At 38.6% G+C, this 23,461-nt stretch overlaps 1 protein-coding gene across 4 annotated transcripts in view; it reads right to left on the reverse strand.

Moving 5' to 3' along the window:
* Positions 1–407: 407 nt before the first annotated feature.
* Positions 408–23,461, reverse strand: part of cntn5 (contactin 5) — a 120,099-nt gene continuing 97,045 nt past the window's right edge. For 2 of the 4 annotated variants that reach the window (XM_004560506.2, XM_004560508.2), the window contains 13 exons: positions 22,360–22,504; positions 18,527–18,654; positions 17,971–18,146; positions 16,436–16,556; positions 13,688–13,846; positions 10,802–10,951; positions 10,050–10,120; positions 3,345–3,579; positions 3,151–3,260; positions 2,856–3,042; positions 2,580–2,692; positions 1,761–1,929; positions 408–1,295 (listed from right to left, as the gene is read on the reverse strand). In XM_004560506.2, the coding sequence (XP_004560563.2) occupies positions 1,192–1,295; positions 1,761–1,929; positions 2,580–2,692; positions 2,856–3,042; positions 3,151–3,260; positions 3,345–3,579; positions 10,050–10,120; positions 10,802–10,951; positions 13,688–13,846; positions 16,436–16,556; positions 17,971–18,146; positions 18,527–18,654; positions 22,360–22,504 (1,868 nt within the window). In that variant the 3' untranslated portion in view covers positions 408–1,191. Of the gene's footprint in view, positions 1,296–1,760; positions 1,930–2,579; positions 2,693–2,855; positions 3,043–3,150; positions 3,261–3,344; positions 3,580–10,049; positions 10,121–10,801; positions 10,952–13,687; positions 13,847–16,435; positions 16,557–17,958; positions 18,147–18,526; positions 18,655–22,359; positions 22,505–23,461 lie in introns of all 4 variants that reach the window. The other 2 variants (XM_004560505.2, XM_004560507.2) reach the window with 1 other exon arrangement.

Raw genomic sequence — 23,461 nt, forward strand, 5'->3', positions numbered from 1 at the left:
TGTCTTTTATCACACAAAGTTTTGCGGCCTCTAATGCCACGCATGTGAAATTTAATCTACCCATATCTTACATGACACATGGCCAAGACTCCTTAAAATGTAAACCTGTGTGATAGCTCAGCAAGGTTCTATATGATTTGAGTTTTAGTTTAAATATGTGAATGAATGGCCTGTTGTCCTGATGGAAGCAGTCATCAGAAGATGAGCACCTGATGTTGTAGTCCGTCTGCTTCAATGTTTGACCTTTTGTGTCATTTTTGTGTTCAGAGATGGTTTTCTGGATACCTTGGGTGTAGCTACTGGATATTAGAGTTATTTCACGGACACACACGCACACACACCTATACGAACAGACATTCTGAAAGTCAGAAATTCCAAAAACAATCATTTAAAAAATATACATCACATTTATTTGTACTGACACCAGGAGTCCGTACAGAGCTATCTTTGTCTATTAATGTGTTTGGGCACAGCATGTACCCAAACCACTGTTTCCTACTTCCATACATCCAACAGTTAACAAACTGTATCACCAAGCATTGCTTAATTGCTACCAAAAAACAGAGTTTGACATAGCTGACACACACCACTGTTTTTCTCTAAAGGTAACACAATGTACAAAAAGCAAGTCTGGAAATAGTAAGATTCTTGGTTCCATAAAAAAAACTTTTTTCTCCTCAATGTGTGAATAAGAAAACAATGCACTTATCTCTACTGAGCCTCTGCTGCATTGCTTGTTAGGCAGCCAAGGGGTAAATTGATGCAGATAAGTAATGAAAAGAAACAGGTCGGCTGATCCCTGTATTACTACCACAGCAGCTTTCAAGGAATTGTTCATGCTCTGTAGAGCCCCGGAGCTGTAGGAGCCGTCTGGAAGTAGTTAGATGCCAGTCATTGAGAGGAACACATAATGTTAAATTAAGTGATTAAACAAATCCTTCCACATAATGTATACTACAGTACAACACTATTGTGATGTTGGAAAGAATGGCGCAACTCAAATGTCCGGGGCCTCAAAGAAAACTGAATTGAAAAGGAGGGACTCTGAAGAGCTGCATGTGAACTGGCAGAATCAAACCCCTTCAGCACACCTTTGAGATGGGTAAGGCCGAAGCAAGCAGGCAGTCAGAGAGAAAAAGGGAGCAGAAGACTGGTGGCTCCCTTCATGAAAGTGAGGACACCACCGTGGCCTCACCAGGAAGCTGAAGGCACCAGAAGAACCAGGAGGATTGCAGTCCATGTTAGGCTCCGTGGCAGGCAGTGCACTGAGCACTGGTTGCTTTTTGCTCGGACACCTAAGGAAAGCAAGTGGATGAGAGGAGAGTCAATACAAAGATGAATTCTTTTTTTAATGCTAAATTATGTATTCAATATAGTGGTCTATATATCGGGAGCGTGTAGCTGCATGGAAATAATCTTTTTCCTGAAGGGTGGAAAATGAGTGGTGGAATATAGAGACAAAGAGGAAAACTGCAACTGCCTTTAAAATCTGGCTGGTCACACGTAACACTGCAAAGTTTCGGTTCATTCTGTTGCTTAGAAGTTAATTGGCTGTGCAGGAGTAGGAAGGTTTGTGTGGGCGAGGTAATTAAAACAGTATTAGCCAAAGAAAACTTGGCTCGCTGAACAGCTGTGGTGACTAAATTAAGGGCAGGACATAAGATTGCTACAAAGAGAAAACAGCTTGTGCATAGAAATTGGATTTCAGAGGTCATGTAATGTGAGTGAGAAGAGAGGCAACTAAGCAGCTTCCAGCTTACCAGAGGAAGTGACAAGTCGAACTTGGGAGCTGAAGGCTCCCTCTCCCCCTTCACTGAGCGCCCGCACCTCGATGACATAAGTGCCTCCCTCTGGCAGTGAGAGCATGGTTGAAGGGTTAATGGTTCTTGTCACCTGGTTGTGGCCTCTGCCCTCCTGTTTCAGTAACACCTGCATTACATATGCACATTGAAGGTTTACTTCACTTTTTTTTTCCCCGCATATCACACTAAAAGTGCATTCAGACCCCTATGAAAGAAAAAAATGGTCAAATAAGCTAAGTGTATTTGCAGATATATTCTTATTTGTTACAAAACTAGGTCAGTAGAAATGCAGCAAGCCAATCTTTATGAGAAAGTAGTAGTTTGAATGTAAACCCTGCTGAAGGTAATGGTAATACCTATTGCATTTATATAGTTGTGTATCATAGGTCATTTTTCAATCTTTTCGAGAGGTATCATTTCTCTAAGATACAGTCGGGGAAATAATTATTTGATCCTAATAATTATTCAACTTTTATGTAATGTGTTTTTGTTTTCGTTGATATCCCGTCTCTCTCCATTAAAATGAAACGACCATAAACATTAAAGACTGTTTATTTCTTTGCGAGTTAGCAAACATACGCATTCAGCAGGGGATCAAATAATTATTTGCCACAGTGTATAAACTATAAACATGGCTACTCATGTGGAGACGAGGAGAGTTTGAGATCAATCTTTAGCAAAATCGAGGATAGGATACTTTGTTTGGGAACTTTTCCTCCCTGCATTAACAATTTACCAGATTTTATGTAACTGAACAATATAAGGATGGATCATTACCATGTACCCGATGACATCAGACTCATTGTCTTTTGCCTTCACGGGGTCCCAGCTTAAGGACACATTGTTGCCCTCCTGAAGCCAGTGAAGGTTGGCTGGTGGCTGAGCAGGAGCTATGGATATAACACAACACCCAAAGTCCAAATTTAAAAAGACTTTAAAAGAGAGCTTCAGCCAACTAGGTCAATTACTACACTTTCTACAGGCAAGCAAACTTAACAAGTAGCCTGTATTCCATATATAGTATTATGAGATTAGTGTCAGTGCTGTACTCACGGGGTTTCCTGGTCTTGGCTGTGACAGCAGTACTGCCAGGACCTTGGCCAATGCTGTTGAAGCCTTTTACTGTAATGGCATACACACTGTTCCCCTCTAATCCTGTCAAGACCATCGATGTCTCATTTTTTACAGTTTGTTGTTTTTTTCCTGACTCCTCCAGCTCCATATCCTTCCAGTAGCTGACCTGTTAATAGAAATTAAGGACAGAAAAATGCAAGAAGGAGAACGTTTTACAAAATGTCACACACCAAAAGTGTGCAAAGAAACAATCACAGACATAATTTATACAAACCTCATATCCTCTTGGTTTTCCAGGACCAGGCGTGGGCGATTTCCAAGTCACTCTAATTTCTGAGGAAGAAATGCCGTAAGCTTTCACATCAGACGGCGCTTCCCTTGGCTCTGTAAAACAACAGTGAAGATCTAATGGAGAAAACAACTCCTCCTCTGTCTTTAAAATTCATACAACCATGAATATTAACTTACCCCCCTCAGCAGAGTGGATGATGACAACTTTGCTAAATGGCCCATCTCCCTTATTGTTGTAGACACCAACCTTCACTTCAAAGGGGGTAAGAGGAGGGAAGGTCTCGTCCCTGTATTTGTACATCGTAGAGTCTGCGGAAGTCACCATCTTCTCCTTCCACCCTCGTGTCCCGTTGGCACGAAATGCAACAATATACCCAAAACCCTCACCATTTTGGAACTCCTCAGATACAGGCTGAAAACACAGAAAGAGGAGACTCAATCACCATGGAGTGTATTTCACTGGTATAAGAATACAAAAGCAGCTCAGCAGCACTTAAACTCTTTGACTGAAAGTGCATCATTTTCACAATTTCCAATCTGGACAGCTTCATCATTGAAAGCAAGGATCTCATTGAATGAAAAAAGAAGTTTCTCCTCTGCGGTAATCCCGTTTAACCAGCTTTCAATTTCCTACCCATTTACTGCAACTGTCTGCCAGTATTAATAAAGATGCAGTCAGTCTTGAGCAATGGAAACAAATCATATCTGGCTCAGTTGTGCCCATTATGTAGCTATTTATCTTTCCATGTCTGACAGGAGGATTTTGGGGACACGGGTTTCCAGTGATTATCTGTGGTTTTCCTATAGTGGTGAAACTGGGAAGTGTCTTCCACAGCTGCTCTGTACTTAATCAAATCAAGTGCCAATTTATTAAGTGAGCTAGAATCTAATTAAAATATGAGCAGCAGGGATTAAATCTTTGGCTAAATTTAATAAATGACAAACACCTGTACACCTGTTTTTGGCAAGTATGTTGCATTTGCTGTAATGTGTTGATTTGCATAAGCTTCAGAGTGATACAGTCCCCTGAAGGCATCACCCGCATTAGCTATCTAGTCTGTAGGGGGATTGCGTGGGAATAGAGATGTAGTTCACATTTCATTCGACAATGACCAATCACCGTGACTGCCTAATTACAGGGATGATCAGTGGAAATGAATTAGCTTCCATCAAAATTATTCTCACGGCTGGCAGAGATTTGAAAGAGATGCCAAGGAACACAGGTCTTTACAAAACAGCGTGAACAAATTAGCTAGTTAAGTTCAGAAAGACTTTGGGATGTGAGATAGTCACAGATAAGCGTGGACACAGTTTGAACTGAGGTAAGTCTTAAGGCTCAGTGATGGGGACTATGGAGGCATCACTAATGGTCCTCCCTTTGGCTACAAGTGTAAAAGCAGTCTCTCGCAGTCGCCTCTAAAGAGATGGCTGAATGAAGCTGCAGAGACTGTTTAGTCATTCATCCTGCTTAATAACCCTGCCCACCATGGCTGTCCAGGCTCTGACAACTTTCCACAGATGATTGGAAAGGCGGAACTGCTATGCGCTCACATGCCCTGACTGCCAAAAAGGGCTAACATTCCTGCTCCGTCTCCTCTAATATCCATCTCCATTGATCACTGACAGAGTCTTGATTTATTTCCAAAAGCATTTAGCAGAAGCAAGAACAAATAGGGTAGAGCTAAAACTACTTAAAATGCCAAGAACCAGAAGGAGGCTACTGTATCAAAGTGAAGTGTCTCAGCATTGTGCTGTGATTCTCTCGAAAACTGACACACTTCCTGATGGGTGACCAATTCTTGTACCTCAAAATTGGCAGAGAGACAATATAATTCTTGAAGAAGCACTTAAATTTTTCACTGTTGTAGGCTCGCTACTTCACAAGTAACTTGATCTGACTGGAGAAAATGTCTGAATGAAAACAAATGAGGAGACTGAATAATGTTCGCTCTCACTTTTATGCTGAGCCACTCGTGGAAGAACCTAATTCTTCAGATCATGGATGTGCGTGAACGAAAGTCACAGCTATAAACCTTATGAGGAGAATCGTGAGCAAGAAATTGCTGTTTGTAATTATTTAAATTCACGCATGACTCATAAGGGCTCTTTATTAGGCGTTTGTGTCATACCAAGCATCAATCGTTATTTTATGAGCTTTATGTGTCCCTCAACATGGGGCGCTATGGTATTTATAAGATGGATGTCATTGTGCTATACTAGCCAAGCTAATGACACTCTTGAGTTATAAATAGGAAATGGTCTACCACCAAACAGCATCCCATCTGGAATGGACATTATCCCCCATAATGTGCCATGGAGGTGCACATCTCCTGATGTGAAGGTTATCTTCCCAGTGGCAGTTGGGCTCCCATACTTAATAACTACAAGAATAACTGTCAGTTGCCTCTACATCTGTTCACTGGTCCCCTGTTAATGTATCCTTCAGCTGATCTCAATTGCAAATTCTCAGCTCTGCTCATAGCAATTCAGTAGCTGCATTGGCCTGAATCTGGCTGAGAGCCAGGCTGTCCACTTGGAAATGGTTCATACTAATATCCCGCTTACTTGTTGTGAAACTTATTATATTTTCTACAACTATTGTAGCTTGAGATTACAAACAGATTTTCATAAACACCTCTGGATTTAGAGAGAATGACGCTAAGAGTCAAGGTTAATCTTTACTGCGCCTCTCTGGTGGGACCAAATTTTAAATTCAGTACATCTTAATCACTTGCCAGACTGATGTAGCTCTGTGTAGTAAATGGCCCAGCTGGCCGTCTTTGAACCGTGTCAGCAATTTTTGCAATTATTACCAAGTTGCGCCCTCTAACTTTAAGATCCGTGATGTTTAAGCAAATTTCTCAAGGCTAAATTAGAACCCTGTTTAAAATGCAATGAGCTATGATCTTGAGCCACTCCTTGGCCACTGTTAATAATAAGCTTGTAATAAACATGGTAATATTGCCACAGCTCCCAACACATCATCTATACATGTTGAAATGCAGAGCCATTTATAACCACAATCTGCACATGTGCTGGAAATGACTGTAGACAGATGTTTAGTCTGTTATCTCGTGTATGTTCTGCCTTTGTACAACAGCCAGTTCAACGGTTGGTCCTGAGGAAAACTGTTCTGTCCCAGTGGGCCAATGACTTTCCATATCTGAGTATAAATTCAATGAAAGTCAGAGAAAATCATCCAGTATATCACAGCAGATGGGTCTCCCACGTCTCTGTGTCTAAATGGAAAAAGGTCACTTTGCCCTAATGATGAATGTTCACCTGAGCCCCTCACAGCTCACATGGCATCCTATGTGATATACCCCTCTAGGAAAGGCAAGGGAGATAATGTGCATCTCCCTTGCCTTTCCTAATAAAAGGGTCAATGCTGCCTTGGAGTTCAGTGCATCACCACCTGGGTTATTTTATCTTTGTTTCTACAGCTGAGGAACTTTCCAGTATGTAGTGCAAACTGTCGTGTTTGTTGGAAATGACAGCTGCAGTAAGTTACAGCAACAAAGAAGTAGAGAAATTCTTTTCAATCAGCAACACACCGAGGGCCCAAGCTTCAAGAACTTTTGAGTTTAGGGTGTAAAAGCGCACTTTGGTCTGCTTTTGACCACCTACACCTGACACAGCTGATGAGAAAGAATTCTGTAGTGCTACAGCTTATGTCACGGTAGTATAGTTAAATGTGGTTTACCTCTTTGTTTCTGGTGTTCAATAAAAAAATAGATAATCTTACAGTTATGTCTTCTCTATGCAACAGTGCACAATTGTATTTGGTTTGCAAATCAGTCCCACTGTCGTGCCACATGTAGAATGGAAGTAGAAATAAAAGTGTATTCTTATATAAAAAATATATAACTTAGGGTTATCAAAATTCATTTTCTAGTTTTTAGGAACATTATTTACATTTTTTCCAAAACATCGCTGCAATCAAGCATACAGACTATGCACACCTGGACTGTAATTAGAACTGCACACCTCCAGGTGTTACTGTGGCCAGACATGTTCAGAAGAAGATGGAGTGTGCAGCTGTTTTCCCTGGTTGCCCGGTGTTGTGAATGGAGACACAAGGGGGAAACTGACATGAATGGTTTGTTTTGAGGAAATTATCAGTGGAGAAATAATTTCTAACGGATCTACATGTTTTTCAACAGATTTCAATGTGCGAACCGTAACAATCTGTCAAGAACACGGCCGTAGAATAATTTATCAAAATGAAAAGGTTGGTGAACATAAAAAAACAGGTTTGGGTATTTTGCAACAGTCAGGTGTTTGATTAATAACTTTTGGAGTGAATGCCTGTATTTGTGGCTTGACACTGGGAAACACTGCTTGTTAGAAACTTTATAACGTGTACACACAGAAGGTGTAGTGGGCCAATAAAAGCAACAATGCCATGATAAGAAACTGTATGTGTTATTTTTGTGATGTGCTGAAAGTGGACAGATGAACAATGAATAAATAATTCAGGTTTCAAGAGCTTTGTATTTCACAAAAGGAAACGATAAAAACTTATGTGAACTCGACACTTGCGCTCTCAGTAGGTAAGCCTTGATTGTGGGTAAAACACACTCATGTTTGACACCATTCTGTCACGGTCCTGGGCCTGTGGCCCAGTGTTTTGATTCTATATTATTGTTTATTGGGCTGTTTTCCTTTGGGTTCTTGGCTTATGACTACTGGTGTTTTGGTTTCTGTTCTATATTTCTTAGCTTGTGTATTCCTTTGCCTCCTGTCTCTCCTGATGTTCTCTTGTGTATTTTGGTTCTAGCTTTCCAGTTTAGGTTTTCTGTTTGGTTTTGCTTTGGTCAGCAATAAAGCTGCCTTCAAGTTCACGTTTTGCCTCCGTGAGTCCTGCATTTTGGGTCCAATTCCTGCCTGCCACACAGCACACCATGACACATTCTCGGTAGTTGGCCACTCTACCAACTCATTATTGAGTTGTCTCCTTTCACTTTGGGGCACATGAAGTCACAAACAGCTAGAACTGAAGAAGCAACCTCAGTGTTTTCAAGTTCATCCTTCAACTTATGCCTACATGTAAATAGAGCCCTGCTGTTTATGAACTATGGCCTTTGCACATTGTCTAAAGACATTTTAATTTTGGAAGTTTTAAGTGAGTAGAAAATGTCTAATGAGGTATATTTGTGCACTACATAATTTTCTCTGATACCTACAGTACTGTGATAAAGCTGAGTCACCCCTCATCTTGTTACCATTTTTCTTCCAAGAAGCCCGACTTTCTTGTAAAGTTAAGTTGTTTTTACTTTCAAAGTTTTCCTTTGGACATTGGCTGCTTTTTCCATCATTTTTTGGCCTAGTCCTTGTATCTGAACATTTTAAGAGGAATGTTTCCCTTTCTTGGTTAAGCACTTAACACTAACCTATGTTGTGTTTTATGACCTTATATATTCAAGCACAGAAAAGTCACCTGAATCGAAAGATGAACCAGTTCTGTGTCTAGACATTCCGTAGCAAAAACAACATATCCATGTACGTTAGCACATTTCCAATTTTTCCAAGGAAAATATAAAGAAATGAGAGTTGACTCTCCACTTTTGCACAGTGCTGTATCCCAAACTTGGTTCTTACAAAAGGAAATGTAAAACCTTGTATTAGCAGGATAGTGTAATCACAGGTACTATTAATTTGTTCTATACAAGAGTCACAACTTCTCTAAGATCTCGTTTTATTTTTTCGAGCTGCTGAAACTTTTGTCTATGTGTTAATTAGATCTCCCGCTGATGGTTCTGGGAATAGCATGACAATCAAATGCAAGTCCCTAAAAACACACCGAGCGTTACTGCAGCTAGTCATCGCATCTCACCTCAAGTGAATGCAACTGACTGGAAATGAATGCAATCATCTGTGTATCGTGAAACCATCAGACCATTTCCTTCAAGCTTAGAACCACAAGGACTACCGTCATCCATCAACCATGCTTTATCCTCCTTAATAATGTCTGACAAGTATTCCCAGGAAGTGAAGTTTTTTAGGATGAGCAGCACATGCAGCTCATGTGATGGCAACATCTACATGATTATTAGATGATATGCATTTTTTTTCTTTTTAGTAGTCACTGTTAAACAGTGAATAAAGTCAGAAATGTACTTAGTGATGTTTACAATAAACCTTCTTGCAGTGGGCTCGTTTTTACTCTCGGATTACATTACTGATTCTCATCATGCTGTTTCAGACGCGTCTAGGCGATGATAAATTTCCTTACACAGAGTCCCATTATCACATTTTTAATCCTAGTGAGTAATACTTCCTCAAGTTAAATGATGAATATTTACAGGCTATAGATGTCTTCTTATGTTTACTCATGTAAATGATCCTAAAAATAATCATCATGATGTGCCTTTATGCATGTGGGTTTCCACTACCAGAGGCACTGCTTTGTTCTACAGGGTCACAAGAGAAAACGAGAGGCACTATTTTATGAATCCAGAGAATAAAAGTAATCGGAGATAAGATAATAAAAATGGTATTAGTATTTCTAAATCCTTTTGGGGTAACATTTATTATCAGGGTAACTTTGACTTGCACTGATTATTGCAGTCATTATTCCTTGTTCTTCTATCTTCAATCTGGCCTCAAGACATTGACAAGCTTTTTATAAGATTCTGTAAAAACAGGAGTATGTTTATATATTTAGCATCTTGAATTTCAAAGAAAAACCCTTCTATATGTTATTTATGTGCTATTTCTGCTTATGATTATACGGTCTCAGAGGAATTCCAATGTTTGGATATTGTGCTCGTGAGAAGTATTATTTTTAAATTAAGGGATTTGCCTTTAACACATTTAATTCAACGGGTTTTTTTTTTTTGCACATTGTCAAACTTGAATGAAATTGGACAGAAAACCTACCTCCCACGAGATGACCAGTTCATGTCTGCGCCCATTTCCTCCACTAACGTTTGATGGTGCCACTGATGGGACTGTGGAAAACAGAGAGGTTAACACTGACTACAAAATCTCCTTTTTTAAAACTATAGTCAAAGCATCAGAAAACAGCTAAAAAAAAAAAACTACCTTATTTGGTGGCTGTGCCTTCACTGAAACATCTGTCAATCAAAGTGAGAGCTATTGTAGGTTTCCAGTGCTGTGTTTTGAACTGGAACCTATTTGTTGACATTTAGATCACGTATTGTAACTTTGGGATGGATTACCACAACTGTGCGTAGATACAGCTATTAGTCTGTTAATTACGCTGAAGAGATGGGACAGATTAAATAAGCCACTTTGAAATGACCACTGACCTTTATAATTATTGCATTTTGTAGACGGAAAATGAGCAGTTAGTGAAGCAGCACAGTGAATTTTTGCTCACCGTAAATGCTATATTTTGCTGTGTTGTTGCCTTGGGGCTTTAAAAGCCTGGCTGCTTTTACAGAAACACTAGACTTGTTGAAATTCACATTCATAAGCAGCTTACTTTCAACGTCCTCCCCAATTAAAATAGAGTACATAAACAGTGGGAATACAACATGGTTCTGAAGTGGCATATGGGGGCAACAGCTAAGCTCTCTAACAGCAATAAGTTATCAACTGGATTTTGAATTGACTATAATAAATATAATTGTGCTCTTACAGCTGATGTCTGTCAAAATCTGTATTACCTGCTTCTTTAGTTCTAACTCCTCTCGAAGGTGCACTAGGATCTCCGGTCCCAATTGCATTGGTGGCCACCACTCTAAATTCATATTCCACCCAGGGGTTGAGCTCCACAGCCATAGCTGACTCCATGTCTCCTGTCACTGGCTCTGGGTCTGCACACAAGAGTATTTCCTGTGCGTTTATTTATTCAGAACAACGTTGCAGTTATAGCACTTCAGTTTTCCTTATGTACAGTATATAATAGGCAAGTACCCTAAGTGCCAGCTTAGCGCTTTAAAGGTGTTTGCGGAAAGCACATTGAATAAATCAGTAAGGTATCATATGCCTTTTCTAAAATCCTCTCCAAAGAATAGTATAGCATGCAATAAACAGAAATAAAATGCAACCAGGAGAGGCCAGAGGTTTTTTTTATGGCCAAACAATCAAAGGTTTTGACTTCAATCATGCAACTAAGTAAGTGTTTCACTGTGAAAAGCCACTGAAACAGGCAAGAAGTGGAACAGATCTGGAAGAGCAACACAGCCTGGATTGTGGCCTACAAAATTTTTTTTTTTACAAAGTCTGTTGACATAGTCTACATATGAAAACATACTGTGCATAACATTTCTTAAATCTAATCCTGTCAAACTGTAGAATGACATAAAAAAGGGTCACAATTTATGCCTGTATGCAAAATGTCAGTGTTGGGAGATTTTAACCTGCCTTTCAGTTAAAAACTAGTGTGAACTGAGCCAACAAAAGATTCCTTTGTTCTTATGGACTGTACAACTTCTTTATCATCCTCACAGATTCACTGTGACTTGTTATATTTTCACAGCAGGTGGTGATGTTACACAATTTGCTTTAAAGGTGATATATGGCATTTTGACGCATGAACAACAGCTTAAAACGTTACAGAGTGAAGGTGATTTCAACCATTTTTTGCAGTTTCAGCAGAACAAACCAATGCAATTAAATTACAGCCTCAGACTAAAGGAAAAAAAATCTGATTTTATGAATGTATTTAGAATAGAATTACAAGGAGATAATGCAACTAATCTAGTTGCTTCAGCACTGCCATAATCAAGCGTTGTCAATATTGATCCTGCAATAACAAACAAACATTGACTGAAAGCATATCCATGTCACAAATGAACCAGAGGTCTCTAAAGCAGTGGAGCTTACACTCTTCTCATTCACAGCGGCTCACGATGAGATCACTCTGTCAAGCAGGCTGCTCTCCAAACATGAGCTGATAACTCTGTTTGTAAGGAGCAGGAGCTAAAAACCCAATCCCCTTCACGCTAATCTTAACAAGTTCAACACTGACAATATATCAGAGAGACCTAATTGTGCTTTATCAAATTAAATGTAGTTGAACAGACATGATGTGAGAGGAGGGTATACAAAGTATGATTTATATATCTGTGGGGATGAATCATTATCACACCTTAAACTCTGCTATAATTATCACACGCCATATTAAGATGGATTACACACGACGCTTAGCAAGCCTTCATTCTTTAATGCTAAGTGATAGTAATTGATGGCTATTCCATGTAGTTACAGAAGAAAAGGATTTCTTTCTAAGCACTGAAAGTGCGTTTTTTACTAAATGAACATAGATCGGTTTTATAATTCAAGCCCAAAAGGTTAATTTCCTACTTACTGCTGACATGACACTGACTAAAATTCACACCAGTGACATTTGATATGTGCTCAAATTACTTTCTGCTGAGCACCTCTGAACAATAGCCGAATTCAACTAGAAAATGACAGAAAACTGTGTTTCATGTTCTTTATTAAGCCCGACTAGCTGTCGCACTACAGCACCAGCCTCAAAGACTGAAACAAACGGGCGCATCAGCCACCTCTCCTCCTTCGCTTAGTGTCTGCAGGAAGATGAAGTGACTCTTGCTCAACACGCACAAGGCAAGGAGCAAAATGAAATTACCCTTTTGAGAACAGTGGTATGAGTGCAAGAGGGAAGGGTAATATGTTGTATTAGTTAATAAGTGTTCTTATTTAAACTTGTACTACTGTACTACTACTTGGTAAGACAGTATTTTTTTAAAGCCATAAGCATTGTCGGGATATGACAGTGCTATTTTGTTGGAAACTGCAGTTTCAAAAAATAGTCAATTCCAACAGAGTCTCATTTTAACTTTACTGGAAAAAATAAGCATGTTTAAAACTTGACATAAATGATCCCCATAGTTAATTTTAGCCTAAGACAACTTCATAGATATCGACTTTTAACATATCTTCTTGTGATTTGTTTAATTGTACTACTATACACGACAAGAGCATTTTTAAAGCCTTCTAAAATTAAAAAATTTAATATTTAATATTACAGTTAGTTAAAAATGCACTTGCTAACCAGGTTATCTAGAAACAAATTCACCAACTTCCAAGGTGCAAGGAGACGTAGAGGTAAGTTCAGCTGCATATTCATGACTCACATGGACAAGCAGATAAACTAGAACTAAAATAAACTCAGACTGCACTGGAGTGACTTCATACTCTGTTAGGCATAGCCTTCATTCAAACACTTGAATGAATGAAACAGTGAATACGATCAATTTGCTTCTTATTTATCCTATCGTATCCTATTCCTACTGTTAAAAATCTCACACGTAGAAGGCAATGTTTACATGGGCATCAGAGAGCACTGTTTTCATAGTTTTTTCTATAGCAACTGTTTAAAACGAGGAATTCAAACTTTTAATATAAGTAAGAGAAGATTGCCAAAGAAAATTGTATTTGTTTCTCTTGAAAACAGTAACCTTGATCAGGTTGGATTGATTCTCTATCTTGGTATAGAACTTTGGGCAGGATTACGACCTTTGTATATATCCTCACATTAACCTCCCAGATCTACAGGCTGCAATTTGCTCCTTATTGATTACCTGTTTTGACAGTTTGCCAACCTAATGAAAATGGGCTTCGGGCCTGTATATTATAAGTGCTGATAGGGCTGTGGTTGTCGACGCCACGTGTCCACGACAGAGTGGCTGTGGTATCTGTGATCTCCTCCACTATCACCACTCCAGGTGGTCCGGGGGGGCCTGGTGGAAGAAAAAGGAGACACAGATAAAACATGTTTGAAAGTTTAAAAGAAAAAAACGCTTCTGAAATGGCCACGCAAAAAAGGAAAAAACCAAACAATCATCAATCTTTGCTGCTGTTTGAATCAATTTTTAAGCTGGCCCATTGTGATGTTTTCATTATGGGCTGTTACAATTAGATACACTAATGGATGCAACTGCGGAAGCATTAGGAGGGAAATGCAGCTGTGCGTGTATGGTGACAAAACCAGCTCCCTGTTGTAATCTTTACACAAACAGACACCAGACAAGAACACAACATACTAAACTGACTAAAGTGAAGCAGGATGCAGGTTGACACAGATTCATTGCCAAGGATTTGACGATGATTAAGGGATAGCGACGCTTCCTTTTTTGGATTTTTGGAGGGAATTGCCAGTTCTGCTCAGCGTGACTGGACGGCAGGCCTTCCTCTGTTTTAATACAGCTGAACATATGTTTACCTAAGTCTTCAGAGGTAAACGTATACTGCAGCTAAAGCAAACATCTAAGGACTCTAGAGGGAACAGCTGTAAATGAAAAAGCAGACAGGTGGCGCGCTCAGTGAAAATCAATCTACTGTGTCCCCCCAAAAGTGCCCATGAGAAAGCTACACTGCAAGGGCCATTTCTTTGCACTGTGGGATCCAAATAATTACTGTCATAGGCGTCTATATGGAATGTTTTGCCAGTGTTTGGGCAGTGAATGAGTTGATTTCTATTAGCTACAGCTAGTTAGCAGCTTAAGCTTTGACAGGTAGGAGACAACTTACTGTTTATTTTATGTCCTTTCTTATTAATAGTATATGGTATTTAAATGTTGTATCTGCAGATGATGCAGATGCTTAAAATAACAATTTGAATTGTAGATGTTTTGTATCTTGGAAACAAAGATATTTTCATTATATATAAAAAAAACTGAAGTCTGCATGCAAATAACTGCATCAACTCAAAATTAATGTGAACGATACATGCTAGCCATTGCCAGTAATAAATACCATCCTTTCTGCAGATGTGCAGTTGACATGACAAATATCCACCTATAATGATGTCCGGGGGATGCATTCGTGCTTCTCTACCATGTTTTATATTTTTTGTTATTAACTAATGCATTTGTTTTGTTTTGTCAGCTGTAATGAAAACATATTAAACTGTGGCTCATAACTAGAGGTGCATATTAAATTGCATACTTTACATACTCTGCTAATAATAGCACAGATAATAATTCATTTCTAGGGAGCTGTGTTGCAAATCCCCCCACCGTTTTTCATCCCAAGTTACCTGTCTGATTGCTCACCATAGGTTTTCTAATAAAAGTGAAAAATCCACAATGTCAAATGAAAAAAAAAAGAAGTAAAATAACGACAAACAAAACTATTTTTGTTGTACTGGGTTTTAGTGGAGTTTCTGTTCATAGTTCCTCTCCCTTAAAGAGTAACTTTCTTTCAACCTATCTCCCCTCTGATTGGCTGGCTGTCAAAAATGTCACACAACTGGTATGGGTTACTGCTATAAGCCTGAGATGACCATATTAATGCCACAGCATCCCTACTCAGTGACATCTTTACATATAAGCGTAGTAATAATTTTTTTAGCTGAAGGTTAAAAAGATGACTTCATTACTTGAAATTATGAAATTATAATTGTTATATATGAGAGAAAATGAAACACATTCGAGGTTTACTTTAAACCCCAACACTAACAGTTTGAGTCTACCTGCACAACAGTATTCCAGTGTCACTCACCAACCACTGATATTAAAGTATTGCCCGATTATAACACAGACAATCAACAGGCAAAGCTTAACTTGACATAGATTTGCTTTCATTATAAATATTCCTGCCATCTCCCATGAAAACTCCCCAGGCAATGAGGCTTAAATAGTGTCACTCATAAAATGATGATTAGCCTGACAATGCGTTAATGTGTCATTACAACAGTCAAAAAAAACAAAAAGCCCAGAACTTGCATGGGCAATTTTCAGCAACAATCAAAAAATAACCAACGCATTTGATCACTAGACATTTCAGTCAATCTATTTAACAGCACATAGCAAACCTGTTCATGCAGATGCAACATCTGCTGAGGACATTCACCATGATAATGTAAAATTAGTAGAAATGATCAAAAAGGGGCAATAATGTGGAAGTAGTCTTGGCGCAATTGTCCCCAGCAGGAGCAAATCTCTAATGATCACTGTAATTAACCAACTTCCCAGATGAGCTGCACTTGTAACAAATTGGGCTAATTTAATAGATTCCAAGAAATTGTTAACATTATTTCAGAGAATTACTAATAGCTTTAAAGCACTGGCTCACTAAATTTGAAAGTCTGTCTTGGGCCCACATGTGCCCAATGCCCATATGTTCACCGAGATAGTTTTTCATTATGTCAATGTTCCTGTTCACCTAAAAGCTAGCCAAGTGGCACAGTGACTTGGACTAAATTCTCCAAGAGTGTGCAATACGGTAATTCTGTACTGCAGTTGTGGATTAGTTCAAGAGAAGCAGTAAGTCGCCAGCAATAAAGAGCGCGCAAGACGTCACAGTGTACTGCCAGATAACAAGCTTACCTCGCACAAGAAGTTCTGCCTCTGCAAATACAGTGTCAGCGCTGGTCTGGGCTCTGCACCCGTATTTCCCAGCATGCTTCAACAAAATGTTCCTAATCATCAGATCCACTGTTGAAGACTGCTGCAATTGGGAAAGGAAAGCATTAAAAAGTTAGGTATTAGGCAAGCCTAAATGTGCTCGACACAAAAAGTGTGATTCCTTTACATCTTGTAGAGGCTCATGTGGCTTGAAAAATTCCTGTTTAATTCAGGTGCTTGCTTGGTGCTACATTTTTCAGCTACCCGTATTTTCTCTCTGCTGAAATGAGAAATGCCTAAGGCAAGACTGGGAATAATTCAAAGTCTACAGGCAGCTGTTTAGCAGGAAACCTGATTAAAATTACAAACCATGCATCAGCCAGGCTTCTGTTGTGCCTGTAAAGAATTGTCACTGCAAATACTTCCTCCCTAGAGGACAGGTTGTAGCAGAGGACATATCAGGGCAGATGTGATTTTAACATCCTCTGTTGATAAAGGAATAGTGACATAAACAGGACTCCCTGCTAGTAGCTTGCTGATTTGTTTTCAACTTTAACATTTTATGGTTGGTCACAATTATGGTGACCAATTATTTTTTTGCAGAGAGGGAAAATAGCACCTCTGAAAAAACACAAAACTAAATTAACTTGTATAAAAATGTTGCACCTTGAGGCAGAAAATTATATATTGATCTATTGATCATCAATTGATCTGCTGGTCCTAAACAAACAAGTGAAACATAGAGGTCAGAAGCGGTCCAGCAAAAATAACAAAGATAAATATGAAGAAGGTGAAAAGACAAGGTTAGTGAAACAGTCCTGTAGCTGAGGGAAGCCAAAGGTTACATTTCTTTCTGTGTATATTCTGCTTTTGCTGGTACATCGCATATAAAGGATCATTGATCCTGTATACCCTGGTCAATTCTAGAGGATAAAAGTCAAAGAGGAGATACTGTGCTATATTAACTCTAGATGGGAATAACTACCGTGTACTTGTTGTGAGCAGAATCTTAGACTTTGCCATAACCAAGCCAAGCTTGTCAGCTTTGAAGAAAAGCTGACAATAGCCTTACCTCTCATACTAAATCACTGGTGACCCTGATAAACCTTCAAAGCTGAGCCAGTATGAGTCAGTGTCTCATTTTCACAGTTCACAGGTGAAATTCAAAACAAAAGGACTGTCTTTGATATGCATAAATGGGTTATTTATTGACTCGCTTTGATGATACCACAAGGGTGTCTGACCTTTGGCGGACCTGATTCTTTTTCAGGTGTAACAAGTGTTCGGTTCAATAAGAATACTAGTAGGAAAATTAACTTAAATAGGTTGGTTGACAGGCTCAATGAATGTGGAAAAATTAAAATTAAACAAAAGGGAAAAAAGCCTTCTGTTTACACAGAACATATGGATATTTATGCAGATAATTAGATAGACAGAGATAAATAGTTAGATAGGAACAAAAGCAAATGTGTTAAAATTGCTGTTAATAGTACTATTGCTCTTACTCGGGCTCTTACTGTTTGGATGTATTCAAAGTGGCCACCGTCATACTGAAAGTTGATTGGTTTCTGGTTGAAGAACCACTGGAAAGCCACATCCAGTGACGTGTCATGTGTCGCCTTGCAGCTCAGCACCACACTCTCCCCGACAGTCACCTCCACTCTGCTCGGGCTAAGCACCACACGCATGGCCTCTGAAAGCACAAAGCTGCTGCACTGTCACCTCAGGCTAACGGAAGGCAGTGCATTTAGCTGTGACATCAGAGGCAGAGCAATCACGGGAACCCAAGCCTAACCTGGGCAAAAACACTCACCTTTGTCAGATAAATATCCTGGTTAGCTCTGTTCTAAACTGTGCGCAGTGCAGCTATGAGACATACTATTACACTGCTAGAGTGTGTCCTTGTAATATGATTCTTGAATGTGAGAGGCCTTCTTCACGGCTGAGCAAGCACAATAAATTCCCTGGCACCCGAGCAAAGGTGGGGAGGAAAAAATGACATTGGGGACTGTTTACTGGTGGCCGACTTGTGCTAATTTGGCAGAAAATAAAGGCCTTCAGGGCATCACTTACCTTTTACCCACAGTATGGCAGTCATCTCTGCCGAGCCCAACTGATTCTCTGCCCGGCACACATAGTTCCCCTCATCCGCTCGGCTGGAGTTAACAATTTTCAGAGTGTTGTTCCGTAACAGCATAATCCTATAAGAAAGGACACAAAAATCAATACTGGTATGAGAAACAATTCAAATAACAAGTTCAAGCATGAGGTTATATGTTTTGGGGTTGTTCGGGTTACAAGAATAGTAACATTCACTATCGGTAAGAGCATATGCAATCTCATGAGATATGCTTGAAATACTAACAACTAGATCTACATCTTAAAGTTGTTTATATAACTCAATTTCAACAAACTATGAAAATAAACACATGAAATAAAGATTAATCATAGTAAAAATGTGAAAATGAATTTGATTTTTTGATACCACTAAATAGCTCCACCATGCACAGGATTAAAGGGAAATGCTTTTAAAGATAATGAGGACAAGGTTTTGATGTCAAGAACAGAGAAAGTTATTTCTCTGACTTTCAATTCCACTACAATGCTTTGCTATATTTAATCTTTAAAAGAACACAATCAGCTGCAATTTATTCTAATTGCAGAATAATTTAAAAGTCACTGATGAAACATTTCAGTACAAAATCTGCAGAGAACACTACACAAAGTAAAATAATAAGAATAGATGACAAGATTCTTTGTTAGGTATACATAAATAGTGCATTCATCTTACAGACTGCTCATGGTAGCGCCAGAGAAACCTTAAATGTTCATTTAATGTATCTAAAGCAAAAACTGTCAAATGCAGATGTACATGTCACCAAGCTGCCCTCCTTAAATACACACCGGAGACACAAAAAGAAACAGCCACAATCCCACAGCTTTCCCGTCTCCAGTTGAAAGACAATAGTAATTAGGTTTTAACATTTCTCTCTGAGTTGTAAATAACAGCTGGAAAATGCATTGGTTGACATAAGATAGCTGTGGCTGTAACTATATACAAAAAGCCTGAGAGCAGGTGTGTGAGCAGATGGCTATAGAGCAGGATTCATGTTAAAGTATGGCATTGTGTTATGTCTAATTTTAAACGGGGAGGTGGTTAATACTTTGAAATTATTGTTAGTTTTGTTTTTTCAAATTCTTGCCTTTGAGGCAAGATATATAAAAGTGTATGAACTCGCACCAATTGGCAACTGAGGTGCATCCACGTACTTTTTCTTTTTAATTAGAAAATTTATTTCACTCGTCAAAAATAACAAGGGGGTGTGAGGTTTTCCGGTCTTTTGCTGTAATTTAATTCACATTATTTGGCATTCACATTTACAACACTGAGCACTTTCATCATGGGCAAGGTGATTAAAATTGGCAAGGGGATCTTCACGAGGGCGTGACTAAAAAATCTTGCCACACATACACAATTCTGTGGCAATCTGCAGCCAGGAGACATTTTTCAAATTAGCGTAAAAAAATTTACATCTGACAAGGACACTGAGGCAGAAAGGACAAGATAGGGAACGCTGGGTAAACAGAATATGTGATGTAAACATAAGAAGATCACAGCTAAACTATAGGATTTGAAAACTTCATCTAAAGAAAGATCTCTGAAGTGAAATAAAACAGATTGCAACAATATACTAATTCACATATGAAATTAGTAACCTATTTAAATTATTTGTGGAAAACATTTTGCAATAATAAAAAAATGGTGAAATTATGCTCTTCCTGATTGGCTCTCAAACAAAGTGTTTGTAGATTTCAAATGAGTCTGCCATGTGCTTTCAAACTAATAGGATTAATACTTTCTATTTAAGAGACAAAAGCCCTGAACATTAGTGGAAATCCATGTTAATTACAAACCTTCATTAAGTCAGCACAGCTGTCAATGCCAGATAAACGTGACGCTCGATTCCTCCCGGTCTTTCATGAATAGGACGTCTCTACACCCATAAACTCTTTACTATTGGAAATGGCAGAAAATCCTTACAGGAGTCACTCTGACCAAGACCTGCAAACGCATATCTCCTCGTCTCTATTTTGGATTTTTCAGATAGAAATCGTCCTCTCACAAGATTGATCTCCATTTGAACAGCACCTCCCACAAACACACAATTACCTGCTTAACCTACTATAGCGACCTTAAGTTGCAATGCATAAGATGTCAAATTGTAATTAGATCTGAGTCTGCGATTATCAAAACGCTGAATATGTTAAGAGAAAATCTATACGTAAATGTGAAACACTGATTGTAGAGCTTATAAAGAAAAAAAACAACACCTCACAAATCTAAAGATCGCACTTTATAGTGAATTATATATTACTAGGAGGGGAGAGATTAGCAATTTCAGACAGTTTATTTGAAGTTAGATATTAAACAAGATTAAGGTTGTGTTGTGATATGAAAAACATCTGCAAAGGTTTGACAAAAACCTTAGCGCCATTAATCACGACCCATCCATCAGTTGCAAGAAAAATGTCAAAAAGAACCCTATGAAGACTATTTTAAATTTAATCGAAAATGAAATAAATAGCACAAACTTCCACTAACCTCTGAAACGGTCCTGATAAACTAATCCCTGAATATTCTTCCACCTGTTAGAGAAAGGAAGATTTGTCCCTGCCTGTTTGAAGGAGCCACATACTGAGGATCTGATTATCAACTGGCTGTCCTTGCTGTGAGGCTGTTCAACAGACTGCTGAATCTTGGCCGATAAACAAAGGTTCCATTCTCTCACTCAAAACTTGAGATGCTCAGCCATGACTGATAATTTCAGCGGCATCGCTCAGTTTGATTGATAGACCCGCGCCTTGCTCAGCCCCCTCTAGGTGCAATGGAGAGATGTTTCTCATAAAAGATGATGCATCAAACTGCATGTGAATTCCAAATGCAATTGTGTGGTCTAAATTGTCAGCATCCTTGAGAAGGAGGTGGGGTTGAGTATGAGTCTCCAGAGCTTTGCCAGTACCTAAGGTGTTTTATTTTAACAGTGACACTTTATTTCAGTTACAGTAATGAAACTGTGATGTGTTACAACAAGACATGTAGACAATTCCTCAAGGGCCTGAGCTCCAATGATAACAGTGGAATTTATGCCATAAAACTAGGATGAATAACAATATAAAGATATCGAGGGAGACAAACTTTTCATGACTTCATACATATTTTACAGAGCAATTAACTTTCTCTCATAATATTTTATTCTCTAAACTGTACAGATGAACTAAAAATCAGATTCTATTACAAAAAAGAGCTGCGGCACTGTAAATCTACGACTATTCAAAGAAAATGTATGCTGCCTCTCCCAGTGATAAAAGTGGAAATGAATCCTTTGTCAAGTCTAAAAGATTTCTTTCCAAACACTGAAACAATTCTAACAACATATTATTATACAGGATGCTCTACTTAAGATAGATTATGTGTTTTACATGTTTATCTTAGTTTTTACACAAATACTTGTACATAATCTTAGGCTTGTGGTGATATACTGTTTAAAAGCAAAAATCATAATTAAGAGTAGAAATCTACCCTACTAATAGACACGCCTGTAACATTGAGCCCCTGTACACAGTGCACACGACATGTATCTACAGTGGTTTTTGAAAACAACCATATCACACCATACACCGTGTTGAACATATGTCACATTTCTAAGTTTAACATGATGACACACACATTACACACTCAAATATCCTAAGCAGAGCTATTAGCGCTGAGGTTCTTGCAAGTTGCATGTAAAGGGACAAATGCACAAAAACAATTTAAAAACTCCATGCATTCTAATAAACAAGATCAAAATAAGATATCCAGTATGTTAAAAGTTACTTTCATTTGAGAGTGGTCATGTTTGTACCTTTTATTTGGTATTATCCTCCGGTCTCCTCTCTTCCATGTTATCCGTGGTTTGGGTGATGCCTTTGGTTTGCAATCTAATGACACATCTTTTCCAAGTGTGGCTATGACCCGTATGGGATTGGGGAGAAAAACGGGTGCTGATGCTGTGTAAGACAAACGACAAATATTTCTTTAATAAAGATTCACTACTTTAAGTGCTTATTTTAAGGGACATTTGATCGTGGATGTAGCTTTAAAACAATCTATGAATCAAATGACTTCTAACAAAATGCAGTATTACCATCTTCTACCAGAATGTAAGCCCCCACTTACAGCAAAATTCCACAAGCTAGCTGAATAATCTGTTCAGTGGAAATTTGGATTCTTGTTTTATTTTATTTCATCTGAAACTGTTTTCAAATTCACCTGCTTACTTAAGAAATAAAACTAAATAAACAAAACAAAACAAAAAAAACCCCCATATACCTGATGCTTATTGCTGTTTTAATTACTGTGCGATTGCTGAAACTTAAAAAAGTTAAAAGCATAATGCAGTTCTGACTTTTCAGCTGTGGTATTTCAAAGTAATTATTTTAAAAATGCTAGAGGGTTCAGGCTGGCACATCATGACTCAGAACACTGTGTTAATCGAAATTTACTGCAAATAACTACAATTTTCATAACAAGTATTACAAGGAGAGCTTTTATGCATACATGTATTCTTTTATTTACTGTGAAATGAGCCACTTTGGCTATGTATTATAATCACACACACATACATATATATATATGAAATTTCAATTAATATAAGTGCCTTGCAAAAACAAATGAAGCAATAATTTTGTAAGAAAAAGGCTTCAGGCATTAACGTTGTGGCGCTAGCATATAGCTTAGTTACAAATCAAGGCCATCTACAGGCTACAGGGCTTAGTCAACTGTGATTATTCAAATTCTGAATGATGCTTCATAGGTGACATTATACACAATGACAATTCAATCCCATCTGTAGCTACAGGCTGACCCCCTCTCTCCTTGTGACACTTGTGTCTTTGAGCCTCAGTAGCTGTCTGAGTGGCAGAGGTCCCTCTAGACACGAAAGTAGCAGAAAACAGAGCAGTTGC

The sequence above is a fragment of the Maylandia zebra genome, linkage group LG14, assembly GCF_041146795.1.
Source record: "Maylandia zebra isolate NMK-2024a linkage group LG14, Mzebra_GT3a, whole genome shotgun sequence".
NCBI classification, from domain to species: domain Eukaryota; kingdom Metazoa; phylum Chordata; class Actinopteri; order Cichliformes; family Cichlidae; genus Maylandia; species Maylandia zebra.